The following is a 19,693-nucleotide window of genomic DNA, read 5'->3' on the forward strand; positions in this document are numbered from 1 at the left end:
TGGGTTAAGCAGGATGCTTTAAGATGCTCCCTGGAGGAGGAACCATCCTGATCTCCCCAGACTGGCCCTGTCTCACAAGCTCAAAGGCAGCATGACCCTGAAAATCAGGGGGGGGTGGGGGGGTGAAGGAGGGAAGTCTTATGCCTTTATGCCCTGCTTGTGGGTTCCTAGAAGCGTTTGGCTAATCATAAATGAAGACAGGATGACAGACTAGAACTATAATGTGGATCCACAAGGGCTAAAGTGTTGGGTTTTCTTAATATCGATGTGGTCAATGGTGCTACTCAGGTGTGTTTGTAATTATAACATGCATGGCAGCACATCTGTGAGTTTTTGACAATTCAGCACACCTGAGGTATGTTAACAATTTAATTAGCAGGACTTTACCTACTGCACCGAATGCAGCGAAGTGATAGGGTAATTGATTATTTTGAAAACTGTACTTAAGTTGATTAAATGTTGTAGTGTGTACTGTTAAGGAATACTGTTATAGAATACTGTTAAGGAATGCTGTTGAGGACTGTTGAGGAAAGGTGGTGAGAAGGGGTATTTTGCAGCTGTTTATTATTTTAAAATAAAGATAAGCAAAGATATTGCGGGCAAGCTTTTATTCCATTGCCCCATTCGCTGCGCAAACTCGGTTGGCGAAGAAGGTCTAACATAAAGATGTTACGTAGGAATCCAGCTAAAAAGAATCAAGATGCCATTTCCTAAGGCTGACAACAGAATCAGTAACTATATCCTCTGTGTTGTATTTTCATAGGATTGGGAGTAGGGGTGGGGGGAATGATCCAGTACCACCAAGACACTCAGGAAAGTGACTCACTAAGTTACTGAAAAGTTTCTATTACTTCTATGACTTAAGATGCCTTTGACAGCTGCCATAATGGAAGCTCTGATTCCGATCTGTTATCTCTGAAGACTTAAGGTACCATGTGATAAATACGCAATAATGGTTTGAAGCTTCTATAGCCCATTTTCAACACTGCATACATGGAGTAGTGTACCTATGGACCAGCAAGCTGATATCTGTAAAGAGCCACAGTATAAAGCACTGATGTAGAAGGCCAGTGAGCAGCAAAAAAGGTGGTTTGTTATTACACTATAATGGAACACCCTGCCCCGCCTGTGCCTCCAGGTGACAGTGCTTAGAAATCACCTCCTGTCTCTGCAGTCATCTCAAAGAGAATGGGTTGGTGCTAAATCGATGTTCTGTCTCTCCTGGCTCATCAAGAAGATCTAGATCAAAAAGATGGGTGGTTTTTCAGGCAGTATTGAATATTCCTGCCTAAGTTAAACTTCACATTTAATAGGTCTGAGGAATTAAGAGCTAGTTTTTTGTACAATAAACCAGAAAGAGCAACATAAAAGGATGTCAAAAAGCCTTCAATTTTTACTTTAAAAGGTCTTTGCTCATCTGAACTTGAGGGGCCCTGTTCAAATATACATTGTTAGCCACAACAAATCTTTATGAGTGCTTTTCTAAGGCTGAAGATTCTATTGTTCTGACATATCAGGTCCTGGGGAAGCAGACCAACAAGAGGAGAAAAAGCCTCAACAATTTTTAGATGCTGTTGCTTAAAGAGATACATCATCTAAGGCCCTTTTTTTGCGTGCCCCCTCCAGAAGAGGTCTGGAGGGTAGCAACACGAGAATGGGTCTTTTCTAAGGTGGCTTCCCATTTGTGGAATATGGTCCCCAGGGAAACTCACCTGGTGCCTTCATTACACATCTTTAGGCGCCAGGTGAAAATGTTTCTCTAAAACCAGCCCCCTGGCTGATTAAACATTCTATGGCCTTTTAAATGTGTCTTTGGAATTACTGGTTTGTTTGGTTTTTATGTATTTTGTGTTCTCATTTTGCATTTTTATGTTATGAAGCCCCCTGTGATCTTCAGATGAAGGACCGTATACTATACAAATTTAAACAGTAATAGTAATAATACAGCATGGGGGAGTGACTAGAGTATTCAAATCCCCACTCATCCATGAAGTTCACTAAATCATGTTGGGCCAGCCTAACTTACCTCACAGGGTTAATGTAAGGATAAAATAAAGGCGGGGGGGGGGGGGAAGAGTGTGTATGTCACCTTGAGCTCCTTGGAAGAAAGTGCCCTAGAATCTTTCTGAAATTGCTGGCTCAGCATGGCTTATGCAAAGTTAACTTCCATCACGCTAACCTTTTATAGTTATTTGAGACTGTTAACTAGTATATAGATAGGGTGATCCAGCTGACATTATAAACTTTGACTTTCAAAAGGCTTTTGACAAAGTACTTCACTAATACTTTCAGGTACGTTCAGCAATCATGAACATGAAGCAGAAAGATGGAAATGTGGAAAACCGAGTCCTCCAAGAATAAGTACTGAGACAGGTGTTTTTTAACTTGATCATAGTACAGCAGGCATCCCCAAACTTCGGCCCTCCAGATGTTTTGGACTACAATTCCCATCTTCCCCGACCACTGGTCCTGTTAGCTAGGGATCATGGGAGTTGTAGGCCAAAACATCTGGAGGGCCGCAGTTTGGGGATGCCTGGTCTACAATTAGGGACAAGCAGTGAGGTAATAATTTTTGCTGGTGATACTAAATTGTTCAAGGTGATTAAAACTAAAAGGATTGTGAAGAGCTCCAAAAGTGATCGCCAAACTGGGTGAATGGGCAGTAAAATGGCAAATACGTTTCAATGTAAGCAAGTGTAAAGTGGGGCAAATTGAGGCAAAAATATATATATATGAATTTCACATGTATGTTCATGCAGTGTTGGTGACTGATCAGAAACAAGACCTATGGGTCATAATGGAGAACTCGATGAAGAAGCTAACTCTGTGTGTGCTAGCTGTGAAAACGGTTAATTCTATGCTAGGAATCATCAGAAAAGTGGTTGAAAACAAAAATGTCAATATCATAATACCATTATCCAAATCTATAGTGTAACTGCACTTGGAATACAGTGGTACCTTGGGTTACGAACTTAATTCGTTCCGGAGGTCCGTTCTTAACCCGAAACCATTCTTAACCTGAGGCACGCATTTGCTAATGGGGTCTCCCGCTGCTGCCGGTGCGCGATTTCCGTTCTCATCCTGAGGCAAAGTTCTCAACCCAAGGAACTACACTTCCGGGTTAGCGGAGTTTGTAACCCAAAGTGTTTGAAACGCGAAGCATTTGTAACCCGAGGTACCACTGTATTGTGTACCATTCTGGGTCATTTCACCTCAAAAAATGTATTATAGAATTGCAAAGGGTTCAGGAAAGGGCCCCTCTACTATAAAGAAAGGTTACAACATTTTGGATCTTTTTGTTTAAAGGTATATAAAATTATACACGGTGCAGAGAAAGTAGATATAGAAACCCCCCCCCCCTTCATAACACTAGAACTTGTGAACATGCATTGGAGTCAAATGCTGGAAATAAGACAGCACTTGTTCACAAGTGCATAGTTAAGCCATAGAATCTGCTCTCATAGGAGGCAGTGATGAAAAGATGACTATTATGTTCTGTCTCCACTGGTGGGGGCAGCAAGCCTCTGACTACCAGTTTGGGGAAGCATAAGGGGGGAGAATGCCATTGGACCCACAGGCATTGAGTTGGCCACTGTGAGAACAGGATGCTGGTCTATATGGGCCACTAGTCTGATCCAGAAGGCTCTCCCTATGTTCTTAAATGTGGGGTACAAGTGTAAAAATTAAAATAATCCCCTCCCCAAACATGGGCTGTAGACAAAACACTGTTCCTGCATGTGCTTTAATGAAGGCAATGTATGAGTCAATAATCCCAGGACCTCAGCCACAGGAGTTTGGGAACCACTCCAAACAGTTTCAATTCATGCGCTCAAGTAAGAAAGCTAAAAGAAGCACAAAGAGTCTCGCACTTACCGATGTAAAATACATCCTGGGAACACTTCTCGGATCCATAAATAGATTTCTTTAATGCAATCTTATAATTTGCTACTCACCTGCATGTCTGAGAAAGCAGCAATCATTGCCAGACAAGCACCCAAGTTATAAACGACACAGAGGGAACCAGCTGCTTTTACAGCTTGATCAACACTGATGTATGTTTAATATGGCATGGCTGAGATGACTGCACACAAATCTCAAGATAAATCCTCTTCTAGCTTTAAAGGAATAGGATTCTAACTAGAAAATACAGAAGATGAGCTGAGATGTACAAGCAGCATCGCTGGAGTGGGTGGGTGAGAATATAGTAGTTGCAGTAATCATAGTGCCTGATTCTCACTGGTCAACTATTTTAAATGGATGACCTTACAAAGTATGATCAAACAAATACCTGGCTTACCTTCTGAGTAGATTCCTTCTTTTTCTTATCCTCTTTCTTTCTTCTCTTGTCTTCCATTAACTGTTCTTCCTTTTCTTGCTCCTTCTCTCTGTTAAAAGTTTAAAATTAAAAAGTTATTCCTAAATATATGATTTATACAAAAAAGCCAAGACAAAACCTCTGCAATAGAAAAGAGATGCTGGGTACCTCTATACTGTGTAAAACACCATATAATACCTAACCTGAAGAGTCACCCCTCCCCATATAAATCAACCAGAATCCTATCACTGGAGGGTATGGAGGGTAGCTAAAAGAGACGGGAATTTTTAGTGGTGGCTCCGAAAATTCTCCCCAGGGAAACACACCTCACACCAACAATGTCTGCCTTCCTGCTTGCTCAGGCTTTCGGTCTTTGATCAGTGTAGTATGATTTATATTCTGTTTGTCACATTCATCTTTCAGTGGGGTGGGGTAGGATATGTCATTTTTATTCTTGTTAAAATTTTAAAATAAATTTTTGTTCTATTTTATTTTATTCTATGTATTTGATTTTAAATTACAGCCATAACTCATGATACGTCTGCTTCATGTTGCATATTTTCAGGTTATGGACATGCCAAACCCGGAAGTCCTGAACAGGTTATTTCCAGATTCGGCGCGTCCGTAACCTGCGCACATGCGCAGAAGCGCCGCATTGCATCACATGCATGCACAGATGCGGTGTTTCATGTTGTGGCTTTTCATGTTGCGAACGGGCCGCCGGAATGCATCCCGTTTGCAACATGAGGTACCACTGTACTGACAAAGCTATTCAGCATTTTATAGATTTGTAAGTTGTTTACAGACATTTTGTAGATTGCATTAAATGAATGCAATAAAAAATCCTGATCATCAATTGCAGGCTGTCCGCTTTGGGTCTAAAGTCAAAGTATGATCCAATTTTTGAATTGGATTCCTACACAAATTATTTAATATACCAGCATAAATCCAAAAAAACTGTAAGCAAACTGAAGGAGAATTTGCAGAGCTTCAGATTTCCTTTAAGCTTACACCTCACCATTACTGATAGTTAAAATACAAATTGATCTTTAAACTTAACAGTTGGTTTGCCGCTTTGCTCAGGCAAAAATTCAAAGGAAAATTCCATATGCATGGTTCTCCACCATGTACACACATACCATCCTTTGGCTGTTAATGCTCTCATAGTAATAATAATCAAAGATCATTCCCAGAAGCTGGTACTGAGAAACTACTATTCTAACTCATAACTTTGATATGCAGAATGCCACATGCTCATCATGTCCCCCCCACTGCTCTTAATAGAAAGTGGAAAGCCATGTGTCACCTAATGCCCACAGGGCACACAAATGGCTTGCAATATACATGCATGCAGAGTCATCAGTCGTCCCACCTCTTGCTTTTTCTAATTGTTTTTCTGCATACCCAAATTGTTTTATTGGCACACAGAAACTACCCACTTCTTTCTGAAAAGGCATATTTCATTGCTATGCTGGTCATTCACTTCACTATCAGATGACTCTTTCCCACAGGCAAACAGATTACTGATGCTGCAGGTACTTAGTGATGAATATGACTGTGTGAAAGGTAAAGGTAAAGGGACCCCTGACCATTAGGTCCAGTCGTGACCGACTCTGGGGTTGCGCGCTCATCTCGCATTATTGGCCGAGGGAGCCGGCGTATAGCTTCCAGGTCATGTGGCCAGCATGACAAAGCTGCTTCTGGCAAACCAGAGCAGCACATGGAAACACCGTTTACCTTCCCGCTGTAGCGGTTCCTATTTATCTACTTGCACAACAATGCTTCAGCATTAACAAAAAAAATTGTATACTGTAATGGTTTAAAGGTAATATTTTATATAAAAAGCCAATTTTTAAAAGGCAACCATCATAAGTCCTCCAGAGCCAATAACTACTTAACTTGCTTCTCTCTTGTCAGTCACCTCTCCACGTAGTCTTCACTTATCTCACCTACTGTTGAACACCAACATTATGGAGGGCCAGGATTTATAACAGGCATCCCCAAACTTCGGCCCTCCAGATGTTTTGGACTACAATTTCCATCTTCCCCGACCACTGGTCCTGTTAGCTAGGGATCATGGGAGTTGTAGGCCAAAACATTTGGAGGGCCGCAGTTTGGGGATGCCTGATTTATAACTTTAGTGTATTGCACAGGGTTTTCCCTTGGAATTCCTCGACGTCTAAAAAGCTCCCTAACTGCCCCTTTGGTATGTATTACAGCAGTGGCCCTAAAATATAAGGGCAACCAAATACTTTAAAAATAGGTCATCTCCCTTTATACTTCCCTAGTTCTTTGTGTTGCAGGGTAAAGAGAGATAGACATGAAATGAACACTACTCTGCGGCTAAAAATTCCCTAAGGTTCTGAGAGTTCTGAGATTTGAGAAGCAATCTGAGATGTAACAGAGAGTATACAAAAGGAAAATTAAGATCCTTCAGAGCTATGTTTAAATCAGAACTGCCAACTAATTTAAAACAATCACTCTAAGAGGCAGAGATTTGTTCACCAACAAGCAGTGCTTGTTGTTTCTTGGCAGAAATCCGAAGTAGCATCACAGCAAGGAGTCTGCCTTCTTTATATAGTGTATCTAGAACAGGGATGACCAATTCCCAAGAGACTGCGATCTACTCACAGAGTTAAAAGCTGGCAGTCAAAGTTGCTGAGCTTTCCTTAGGAAGGAAAGCCCTGTTTTGGGGGGGGTTAGGTCAAAGTTGAGCAACATTTGAGCAATAAATGATCAGTGAATGTTATAATTCATTTTAAAAAGTAGGACCTGGCAAAACAGAATTACTTAAGGTCTTCAATAGATAATGCAACATTCTGAATTCTTCAGTAACTTCTTTCCTATCCATAAGACTTTTCCTAACCAAAGTATTGTGTGAACATATTATCAGAAATTTCTTAATCTAAAATCAATTCCAGATAATATTAAAATGGACTTTTGAGGACTTGCAGAATTTTAAAATTAACTTTAATTAAAGAACATGCTCCACATTATCCTCCGATGACAAAAATACTGGTAGCATCTTGGCTAAAAGGAGGTACATTTACAGCATAATCCAACATATGTTGTTTACTCGGAACTAAGCCTCACTGTGGTGAAACCCTAAGTGGTATGTTTAGGATTGGAACCTTAGTCTTTAAAAAAGAAAAGGAAAAGAGATTTGCTTTTATTTTTATTGTGAGTGCAGTGGTGCCTAAAGAGTCAAAAGGAGTACTCACATCCATTTAAATGATTTTATATAGAACACAATACTGTAGTTAAAAATAAAGTACTGAATTTCCATCGACTTAAAATCCTCTGGTTTGTATCCAATGGTGCCAGTCAGATGGCAAGGTTTCCTTCAGCACAATAGGGAGGGATGCCATTTTTGGCAATCTGCTCTGAAGTGCTGGGGGACTCTCCAGAGCAGAATACAGGGGTGGAGAGGGGAAGAGGTGAACACTGCTTTCTCCTCATTCTGCTAAATGAACCCTTACCACCAGCTGGGTGACACAATTAGAAAAAAGCCCTTTGTAAATAGTGAAGCCCCGAACAATACACATCTCTAAACATACTTTGTAAGAGGCAGCTCCAGTTTTAATATAAGCTCCACTCTTTTTTCCTAGTGATTCACAAAGTTCACCATGCAGGTATTGGTTAGGCAAGAAAACCCAATAGCATGCAACATACAGATGAGAGATCACCAGTCTCTTTGGATCACTAAGTGTATTTGGGATTTTGAGAGAGTGGCCTTGGTTATTACACTCTCTAATTGCTTCACACACACTCCAAAGACAGAAAAAAATGTGCAAGTGCATGCACATGCCCCTACACACAGGAAGGAAGGAAGGAAGGAAGGAAGGAAGGAAGGAAGGAAGGAAGGAAGGAAGGAAGGAAGGAAGACACACACTGCTTTTCCATGAGATAAGGGTAAAAGTCAGATCCAGTAGAATAATAAAGGTAAAGGGACCCCTGACCATTAGGTCCAGTTGTGACCGACTCTGGGGTTGCGCGCTCATCTCGCATTATTGGCCGAGGGAGCCAGCGTATAGCTTCCAGGTCATGTGGCCAGCATGACAAAGCCGCTTCTGGCAAACCAGAGCAGCACATGGAAACGCCGTTTACCTTCCCGCTGTAGTGGTTCCTATTTATCTACTTGCATTTTGACATGCTTTCGAACTGCTAGGTTGGCAGGATAGAGTCCCCTAAATAGAGTCCCCTAAATTTTCATGACTTTACATAAGAGTTCCCCCAGAATCGCCATAAAATTAAAGCCAATATTGGATAGACTGAAGATTTAAAATCAATTCACAGATCCAGTGCTTCCCTCTCATTCTGCTGAATAAAGTTTTACCACCAGCTGAATGACACAATTAGAAATAGCCCGTAGATCTGAAAGAAAAAGGTGTGAACACACCACTCTTCCTTCAGCTCTATGCACTTTTTTAAGCGGGGGGGGGGGGGGAGCATGGCCACCTTATGGAAGAGGACAGTGAAGAGGAGGTGGTGAAAAGATTTGCAGCCACCAGAAGTCCTCAAGCTTGGCATTATGCCCATTTAGATGGAAAACTTCACCACAATGAATACTCTGTTTACCCAAAATGAATGAGTTAATATCTTACAGCAGTTAAATATTTCCTTTGAAACCACAAATAGAGAATCTCTCTCAGCTTACACCCTCTGCCAAGGCACTCACGTAACCATACCTTTCATCAGCGCGCTTTTGTCCTGTATTTTTTTATCTTGTGAACCGCCCTGAGATCTTCGGATGACGGATGGTATATAAATTTAATTATAATAAAATAAATATATAGGCAAACCCCGATTAGTGTGGGGGTTACATTCCGGGTCATCTTGAGCATTGGTGGAGCATACATAATCTTTCCCTGCTTTCCCCATATTTATTTACCTACTTTATTTATACTTCTGTCCCATAGCAGAAGTACTCTACCATGTTTCTCCAAAAATAAGACGTCTTATATTTATTTTTCCTCAAAAAACAACACGGTGGCTTATTTTCAGGGGATGTATTATTTTTAATTACATGTCCAGCCTAGCCTCTTCCTTGGCACCCTCCAGAACTGTGCCTTATTTTCGGGGTAGGGTTTATATTGTGCAAATGCTTAGAAATCCTGCTACGGCTTATTTTATGGGTATGTCTTATTTTCAGAGAAACAGGGTAGGAAGCCAGTATGGTATAGCGGTTAGAGTGTTGGACTAGGACCTGGGAGACCAGGGTTCATATTCCCACTCAGTCATGAAGCTCACTGAGTAACCTTGGGGAAGTCACAGCCCCTGAACCTACCTCACAGGGACGTTGTAGGAATTAACTGAAGTGGGGGTAAACCATATATTTCTTGAAGGAAAAGTTGGGATATAAATAAATAAGCTTTTCTGCTTAAGCAAGCTGGAGGGGCCAGTCAGATGGAGATGTCAACTGCCAACCTGGCCTCCGGAGATCTCCATGTGGTCGCAATTAGACCCACACCAATTGCAAAACATGTCTAGTGCCTGGTTAGTTTTGAACACAGGGCACAGGCAGGCAGCATAGGTTCTCCAAGAATGGAGTGACGCTATGCAACACCTAAGTACTACTAGTACTCTAGCATCAGCTTTCTGCACAAGCTACAATTTCTGGACCATCTTCCAGGGCAGGGGTAGGCATCCTAAGGCCCAGGGGCTGGATGTGGCCCAACTGCCTTCTAAATCCGGCCTGCAGACGGTCTGGGAATCAGTGTGTTTTTACATGACTAGAATGTGTCCTTTTATTTAAAATGCAACCCTTGGGTTATTTGTGGGGTATAGGAATTCGTTCATTTCCCCCCCAAAATATAGTCCAGCCCACCACATGGTCTGAGGGATAGTGGACTGGCCCAAGGCTGAAAAAGGTTGCTGACCCCTATTCAAGGGCAACCCTGTATAGCACACACTATAATAAGACAGAAGGTTATCAGAGTGTTCTATCACCAGTCTATGTCAAAGAACAGCCAATAACTAGAACTAGGCTCTCCTTGCCACAGAAACCACCTAAGCCCAGTGCAGAGATGGATCCAAGAGAATCTCGAGACTATGAACTTGTTCTTTCAAGGGGAGTGCTATTCCATCTGTAGCAGGTCAAACACAAGAACTACCCAACAATGTCTCTGTCTTGTCCAGATTAAGCTTTTATCCACTAGCTCTCATCCAGCCCATTACTGCCACTAGACACCAGCTCAACATCAACATAGCACTGAAAATTATGTTAATAAAACTAAGTCCCAAACTCCCAATGATTCCACCCAGTGGCTTCATGTAGATGTTAAACAGCACTGGGACAGAATTGAACCCTGCAGCACCCCGCAGCAGTTGCCACAGATCCAAGCATGTCACTCTATGCTTCTCTGAAAACAGCCCTGCAAGCAGGAACAGAACCACTGTATCATCATGTCACCAACCCATACAGCTGCTCCAGATGTATACTATGTTTAATAGGATCAAATCTGCTAACAGATTAATGAGTGACCACAGGGAACCACTGCTGTGTCTCTTCAAAAAAACCACAAAAAACCACCAACCACAACGACCAAAGCCATTTCAGTGCCAAACCAAGCCCTGAAGCTGTATTGAAATGGGTCAAGGAAATCTGCTTCATCAAAATATGTCCAAAGTTGCCTGGCCACAACTCCCTCAAGTACCTTGTCCAAAGAGGAATATGAGCAACTGGGTTGCTCAAAACCTCAGGATCCAGGGAGCGCCCCTTGAGGAGGTGAAGCACCACCACACATTTCAAAGTGACTCGCAAAATGTGACTTTACCACTCCCTGGACTAACCTAATATTTCAGGCACTATGCAAAACATAAGTGTATCTTTTCTGCCACCAAAATTCTCTAAATGTAGTTTATGTGCAAGAGCATATTTTTACTTCAGTTATTTCTCCCTTGAGAAATACTTTGTGATTCATAATATTTTCAAATTGTGCTCAAGGAGGACATTCTCTATGAAAAATACACAGGAAAATTGTGAAAAGCTTTTCTACCCCTGTAATTATGTCCACTCTAGGTCAGTGAAAATTTTGTCTCATCTCTTTTCTCAATAGAAAAGAAATAATATCACAGGATTCAGTGATGTCTTCTGTTATATTACAAACATGCTAGATAGACTGCAAAGAGCTACTTTATGTGTAGTCGAGCATTTGGCACACCCCACAAGACTTCTGACTTTCCTCATTGAGCAACAAACCCATATGTCACCCAACCCCAGCTGCTTTAGAAGCAACCCTCCATTTCTAAAGGTGTTCACTATGCAGAATGGGAAGCTGCGGAAGAAAAACAAGCTCAAAACCAACTTGCACATACTGTACAGAACTAAATACATGATTCTTTGGATCATTAAATATCAATAGTTCAATATCAATAGTACCTTGTGTAACAACACAATGAAAATGCAATCGAATGAAAGATCCCATACATATGGCAGTGGCCCATTTCTGACTAGCTGATCACACCCATGTGAATTGGATTCCACAGTAATTTATTCTCTGCATAGTATTGTCACAACTATTGCTATCTCTTATGTAGCCTGACCTCCTGGGTCTCATTTTGAAGAGAGAATGTTCTCTCCTCTTTTTACTCAGGTTGTGCATATGATGAACTGCAGCTGCTGAACCTGGCTCTTACCTATACATGTACTCACAAAACTCTTCATTGTTTTTGCTGCAATGCTACCTCTCTTCAAAAGTGTCAGCAAGGATAACCATGAGGTAAAGGTAAAGGGACCCCTGACCATTAGGTCCAGTCGTGAGCGACTCTGGCGTTGCGGCGCTCATCTCGCATTATTGGCCGAGGGAGCCGGCGTAAAGCTTCCAGGTCATATGGCCAGCATGACAAAGCTGCTTCTGGCGAACCAGAGCAGCACACGGAAACGCCGTTTACCTTCCCGCTGTAGCGGTACCTATTTATCTACTTGCACTTTGACGTGCTTTCGAACTGCTAGGTTGGCAGGAGCTGGGACTGAGCAACGGGAGCTCACCCCGTTGCGGGGATTTAAACCACCGACCTTCTGTTCGGCAAGCCATAGGGCTCTGTGGTTTAACCCACAGCCCCACCCATGTCCCTAAGGATAACCACAGACATTCTCAAAAACAAAATAAAAAAGTATTTTAAGGTAGAGTCTGACCTTGCTCCCAACCTGACATGCTAAGCCTTGCTTAGCTTTTTTAAAAACAGCATTCCCTTAGAGCCCTAATTAGCATAGAGCAATAAATAAATAAAAATGATAGGATTTAATAACCCACTTAGAACCTTTATGTAAACAAATACAGACTTTGTTTCCCCAGGAAGACGTAATGGACAAATTCTATTATTCTCAGGCCATCAACATTAGGGTCAGGAAGGAATCTTACACTCCAAAATCAGAATGCTAGTATTGCTTTAATGCAGCTGTCTTCAGACTTGCGTACCCAGATGTTGTACTACAAATCCCATCATCCCCAACCATCAGATAAACTGGCTAGGGATTATGGTAGTTGCAGTTCAACATCATCTCAGGCACAAAAGTTGAAGAACCCTCTTGTATTGCACTAGGTAAAGGGACCCCTGACCATTAGGTCCAGTCATGACCGACTCTCGGGTTGCGGCGCTCATCTCGCGTTATTGGCCGAGGGAGCCTGTGTACAGCTTTCAGGTCATGTGGCCGGCATGACAAAGCCGCTTCTGGCGAACCAGGGCAGCGCACGGAAACGCTGTTTACCTTCCCGCTTGGAGCGGTACCTATTTATCTACTTGCACTTTGACATGCTTTCGAACTGCTAGGTTGGCAGGAGCAGGGACCGAGCAACGGGAGCTCACCCCGTTGCAGGGATTCGAACCGCCGACCTTCTGATCAGGCAATTAACAGAGCTGGATTGGGTCTGAATTCTTGAACATATCTTAATCCAAAAGGTTTGATTTTTTTCATGGGGAAGTGATCTCAGTGATCAAGAAACAACAAAAAAGGTCGTCTTTTGCCATCAAAGATCTATTAATGTTTCTTAAAATAATCTGGTTTAAAATAAAACCTAAATTTAAATACAAGCAATATTAAGGTCTACAAGTATTAACTTAAAACAGAATCATGACCATCCAAACAGATTAGGCTAAAGGTGGATATCTGCTTGAAGTTGATTTTGACACCCTGACCTGGTTCTCATATTGTATTAAACTATATTTTATAGTTTATTACTATGGCATAGTGTGCTAATAAATGTGGCTGGAATAAGCACTTCATTCCTCTCCCTGTCCAGATGGGGAAAAGGCTATGGTCTGGGTCTGGCTTCTCATGTTGGACTCACTGTGTGGAGAAAACAAACCCTAAGCAAAAGCCAAACTCAGTTCTTTGTTTCATCACTCATGGTTTGTTTGGGGGGTTTCCAGCAGCCAGGGAGGAGGGCAGCACCTATTATTTCAGTATCATGCATTAACAACTAAACCACAGGTCACTGGTGGATATGCACATGCCTTACTCAGGCGTGTTTCAGCTTTTGAACACTGCTGTAAACCAAATGCAAACCAATGGTTTAATTTATCTGCTGCATTTATTATACAAGTTTTCTACTGGATCCAAGCACACATCATCAGCAGTTATGAGCAGCCTTCAAGTAAATGATCCTACTTAGTATTATTCCATGGATAGAATCACATTGAAATCCATCTCTTCTTAGATATCTCTGAGTGGCAAAACAAGATGCATTTAATTGTTACAGTAACCAGCTAGTGGGGTCACGAAGAGTCGGACAGGACTAAACGACTAAACAACAACAGCAACAACCAGCTAGTATGTATAGTCTTATCAAATGTCTCTTGAATTTCAATATTGTGGTTCTGTGGGTCTGCTCTTGTTCTCAGGGGAAGAGAATACCACCTTTTAGTGTTAACGTACATGCAACTACAAAGAAAGTTCACACAACAAGATAGCACAAAGTGCCTTCCTGGATCAGGCCAGTATCTAGTCCAGCATCCTGTTTTCAAAGTGGCCAACCAGATGTCCATTGGAATCCCACAAGCATAACCTGAGTGCAACACCACTCTTCCCACTGGTGATTGCCAGCAACAGGCATTCAGGGGTATCCTGCCTCAGACAGTGGAGGAAACACAGAGATATTGTGACTAGTAGTAGCCAATAGCCTTATTCACCACAATTATCTGATCCTCTTTCAAAGCGATCAAAGTTGGTGACCATCACTACCTCCTGTGGGAGCGAATTCCACAGACTGTATTAAAAAATTATGTTTTGATGTTCCACTGTTGAATCCATGTATTTTCTTTCAGGATACATGCAAAGACAATATACAGTATTTTTCTTACAATTTGGTGGTCAGCTACATTCAAGACATGAACCAAGTTCTTCTTGAGAACTGGGACAACGGAAGTGGAAGGGTGTTATTTGGCCATTGATCTTTCTTCTACTCTTCCAAAACAAGAAATAGGATTAACAAGACTTTATTTATCCAGCAAGATCAGGCAATTTGTGATCCAATAAACATAGTCCCCATTTAAAGCTTTCAGGTCCTTTGTATTAAATGTATTTATCAGCGTTTCTTCCAAAGTCTAGCATCTAATCATTGAGTTGTACCTTAGAACATCTTCTTTCCATTCAGTTTTTTTGGGGTATAATTTTTCTAACACTGGGAAGCAGTTTTCCTGAGAAAGTAATTCAAAAATTAATTTCAATATACGAAACATCTACAAAGAAAGAAAAAAGCAAGTAGTTGTTTATTTGTTACAGCTTGAATAGCATTCCAAAACAAGATCACTGGAAATATATTGTGTTAATTCTGGATAAGCACTGTACAATATGCATTAAACATAAAAGTGCATATTAGTCTCAAAAAGCAACAAGTGTATTATTAATTAAAATTACAGGAACTGATAACATGCATATAAAGAACATAATATCATTATAGTATTCCCACTGAAAGTTACTGGTTTATTCTAAAATAATAAACAGCTATCACTTATTTGTTAATCTTATGCCTGCATGAGTGATATGTAGAGGCGCTACTTCTCTCAAAGGAGAAAGTTAAGTATTTACTGCATCCTGCCAGTTAGGAAGTTGGTTTCGTCAACATGTCCCAACAGCTTTTCTATTTGAACCATAGCACAACAGAGGATGTAAGCTCAATGTCTATTCCTGTTTCCAGGGAAACACTAGACCAAACACATCTTGACTAGCGCTTGCTTCTGCATAACCAAGCAAGAAAGGAAGGTCCCTATTGTTTGTTCCTTCACATACCGGTAGATTTATATGGATTTATTTCAAAAGCTAATATAACAAATATTTTCCAAAGAAAGTGACCAAAACAATAACCCTAAAAAAACCAACTTATTAATTCTTCTCATTTAGCTTCCCAATCCATGCTCTAATTTTCACATTAGACTACTGTAATATACTCTACATGAGAGCTTTCCAAACTTTTCATTTTGGTGATACAGTACACTTTTAAGACATGCATCATTTTGCAACGCAGTAATTCAGTTTTACTAGCAAACTGGAGGTTAAATAAACCCCTTTTCGGCCCCAGGAGGAGCGCCGAAAGCATTCACACAACACATCCACACACTGCAGCCAACACACCGTGTCACGACACACAAATAATGTCACAACACAGTTTGGAAAGCTCTGCTTTACATGAAACTGCCTTTCAAAATTGTTTTAAAACTTCAATTAGTTGTGAGTGCAGCAGCTAGACTGCCAAATAGGACTGGGCATTATGAGTACAGAAAGTAAGACCTCAAACAAAATATTCTAGCCCTTCTATTCCTCCTCCCACCCAGTATTCTGCTCTCTTAAAAAAATATAGCTAGCATTTGATAGCCACCAAACAATTTCCTGATGAGCCAAGTTTGATAGGTAGGCAGGATTGTCAAACACCAGACATCACAATGGCCTGTGTATGAGGTGCTTTAAACCTCCAATAACCAGCTGACTGTCAGTGCTTATAGAAGTTCAAAGCAGCACTTTAAAGCCGTATCACCTGATTGTCAGGGCAACAAAATTCTTGTTAGGGTCCCTGACAGCTCTAATGATCAGCTGCTAATCAATGCTTGCAGACAACCCTGCACAGTGCTTTGAAGCCTTACCTTCAAGTGCTGTGTTACTCTGCAAGCCAAGACAATGGGAGCCCTTTCCAGTGTCCAACTATTAGCTGATAATCTGGGCTTCAAAACATCAGCAATCAGCAGATCACTGGACTAGCAAAGAGGTGCACATGGCATTATGCACAGCATTTTGCAGATGCTATCAGTGATGCCTGCAAACCATTTTCACAAAAACATGACTTTTCCTGCTCCACATCTGACATGTAAATGGAATCAAGTACAGGGTAGGTAGCTGTGGCTTGTCCCAAAATAGCCTCATGGGCCAAATAAGGAGGGCTGGTTGGCCTAATTAGTTCCCCACTGCTGAGATTGAATTAGTCCTTTACAGCTTATGACCATAGTACTTAAAGGGCTGCCTGTCTGTGTCACTTGTACACAGGGTGGATTTGGTTTAAATCAAACTGATTTAAATCATGATTTAAATCACGATTTAAATCACTAGTCAGTAAGGCTTGATTTAAATCATAGTTGATTTAAATCACATGAAAAACTTAAATACTGTCCACTCCAAACAATCAGAAAAATATTGTTTCTATTCTATTCACTGAACTTCTTGAAACTTAGCACTGAAGGGGTTGTTTCTGTATTCATAGGTTTGTAGAACAATAGGATTAAGGTCTTTTTCTCAACTCTGTTCATGTTATAACATTTTTGCTGTGAAGAAGAGGCATGTGATCTCTGTTGAGTCAAATTCAGTTTTGAGAACTGCAAAAGTAAACCAAGTATCTGTGATAATATCTTGTAGGCAGAGAATCTGCCCAATAATCTTACAAAAACCTCTGGAAGAGCATGACATTGTGAATGGATTAATGGCATTTATTTACCCCCAAAAATAAACATATACAACCTTATTCTACATAATTAAAAAACTAATCTTTATTTCATGATGGAATAACCTTTGGATGGTAATATATTTTCCTCAAAAAGCATTTTATTTTAAAAAATCCGATTTAAATCAAAAAAATCCGATTTAAATCAAAAAAATCCGATTTAAATCAAAAAAATCCGATTTTTTTGATTTTTTAAAAAAAATCATTGATTTTTATCCACCCTGCTTGTACATTAAGATCTTCTGCGAGGTGCCTTTTGTAACTGGCTACCAATGAAAGGGTCTTCTCTTTGATAGTGGCCCAATTATGAAATACGCTCCCTTGGCATTAAATCTGTTTTGTTGTCATTTTACAGCCTGCCAAAGATTTCCCCACTCCCCACTTTTAAAATTTAAAAACTATTAGCAGGGATTAGGTAAAGGTAAAGGGGCCCCTGACCATCAGGTCCAGTAGTGCCCGACTCTGGGGTTGCAGCGCTCATTTCGTTCTATAGGCCGAGGGAGCCAGCGTTTGTCCGCAGACAGCTTCCGGGTCATGGCTTTCGAACTGCTAGGTGGGCAGGAGCTGGGACCGAGCAACAGGAGCTCACCCCGTTGCAGGGATTCGAACCGCCGACCTTCTGATCAGCAAGCCCTAGACTCTGTAGTTGATAAAATATTGCTGTCCCCTCCCTTTACACTCTCCATCCCCACCCCACCCCGACTGAGAAGCATTTGCCTCAAGGCCAACAAATTGCATTTATTTCAAAACTGCCAGTTTCTGAAGTTGACTTATTTAACAAAGGTTAGTTTTAGGTTTAAAAAGAGTTCTGTGTCCAGACAACACAAGAAGCTTCAGTTAACAAAAAGTGCAAGCTTCTGAACACCTCCTCAGCCCTGCAGTGGGACAGGTGACAAGTGATAGACGACTATGTTGACTGCTATTAGTTAGCTTTGTTATTCTAATCTAGCATGTATTTCCTACTGATGTTATCTGTTTGTAAGCCACTTTAAGGATCTTCTTTGCTAAATTGCAAGTTAAAAATCACCAGACTAAATGCATTCACTACATCTTTAGCCACAATTTCTGAAAGCAACATAATCTTTCTACTCATGACCACAGTCATTTTGCAATTTGTAAATAAACATGGTAATGCTCTTTAAAGGCACTGAAGGAAGGTACTTTAAGTAACAGACAGGATAGTTAAGTCCCTGACTATTCTATGAAATGGTCATCTAATCTGCAGAGATAAAGAAGACAGACAGAGGTCACAAGCAGGTTCACATAGCAGGTCGACCCTTTCCTGCAATATTAACCCTATAATCTGCTATGAAGATTAATGTGTGAGCTGGCATAGATTTCCTGCACGCATTTGCATGTGCCCTATTTGTAAGAACTTCACACATTTCAAAACAGAAAGACCAAGTAAATTCCTTATTATTTCACAGAAAGATTTATGAGTTAACGCAAGAAGAAACCACCAAATATTTCCAACAGTAGAAGACTATGATGTCCTACACATGCCCAAAGGTTGTATGGGTAAAGACCATTTTCCTTGGAGAAGGAAGCAAGACCACGTCCAAATGGGCCTGTGTACCAACAAAGCCAACTGTGCAATTTCCTGATAGTCAAAGAGCTATGATGTCATGACTTATCAGAAGTGCAAGATGGTATAGCCAATGCCAAATCCAGTTGCAGGTAGTTCCAAAGGTGAACTGCAGCACAGGGCATAAATCGGGGGAGGTTGTTGGGATTCATTCCCCATCTGCAGTCATAGGGTTATTGTGTATCATATGATTGTATGTGTTTTCATTCCCACAGAGTGGATGTGACGTAGACAGGATGTTTGTCTTACAATCTTCCTACGTGGGACTCTTGTTCCTTTGTTCTCTCTCTTTACTGGCTGTGATGCCAGAGAGAGGGAACCATGATGTAGAACTCCCAGTTTGTTTATATGTAAATAAAGCAGTTAAGCCTTATTTACTGACTTGTGTGTTGTTCATCACGTTTGTGAGAGCAATCGCATTTTTGGCCTGTGGGACCAGTCTGACAACTGGCCCCCAGGACGGCCAAATTATTGACAATGTGTACCCCACATGCAGGGCATAACAATATTGATTGAGAGCCAGGGCCATGATTTTAGCCCTCCACATATTACCACTCCATTCTGCAAAAAAATTTATTCTCTTGACAAGAGTGGCAGACTCAATCTGGAAAACAAGGGAAAGAGGACTTGATTATCAAACCAACATTTCATGCCTTAAACAGAGTAGCAACATGATATCAGTGAATAAGGGGACTACACCAGGAGAGGGAGGCATGGAAAGGAAGTTGAGCAAGCAGCTTGATCTCAGACAACTATGAAATACCTGACTTGAGAAAACTATGAAATAAACTATGACTGATTTGAACAACTATGAAATAAAGTCAGCTGGCTATATAGAATTCACTAGATGAGAAAGGTCTGAAGAAT

At 41.0% G+C, this 19,693-nt stretch overlaps 1 protein-coding gene across 22 annotated transcripts in view; it reads right to left on the reverse strand.

Annotated features, from left to right (window-relative positions):
• Nucleotides 1–19,693, reverse strand: part of TNRC6B (trinucleotide repeat containing adaptor 6B) — a 100,755-nt gene that overhangs the window by 42,796 nt on the left and 38,266 nt on the right. For 15 of the 22 annotated variants that reach the window (XM_035128452.3, XM_088676635.1, XM_035128446.3 and 12 more), the window contains one exon: nt 4,298–4,385. In XM_035128452.3, coding sequence (XP_034984343.2) covers nt 4,298–4,385 — 88 coding nt within the window. Of the gene's footprint in view, nt 1–4,297; nt 4,386–14,885; nt 14,954–19,693 lie in introns of all 22 variants that reach the window. The other 7 variants (XM_088676636.1, XM_035128448.3, XM_088676634.1 and 4 more) reach the window with 1 other exon arrangement.

This window comes from Zootoca vivipara, chromosome 9 (genome assembly GCF_965207765.1).
Source record: "Zootoca vivipara chromosome 9, rZooViv2.hap1.1, whole genome shotgun sequence".
Taxonomy (NCBI): domain Eukaryota; kingdom Metazoa; phylum Chordata; class Lepidosauria; order Squamata; family Lacertidae; genus Zootoca; species Zootoca vivipara.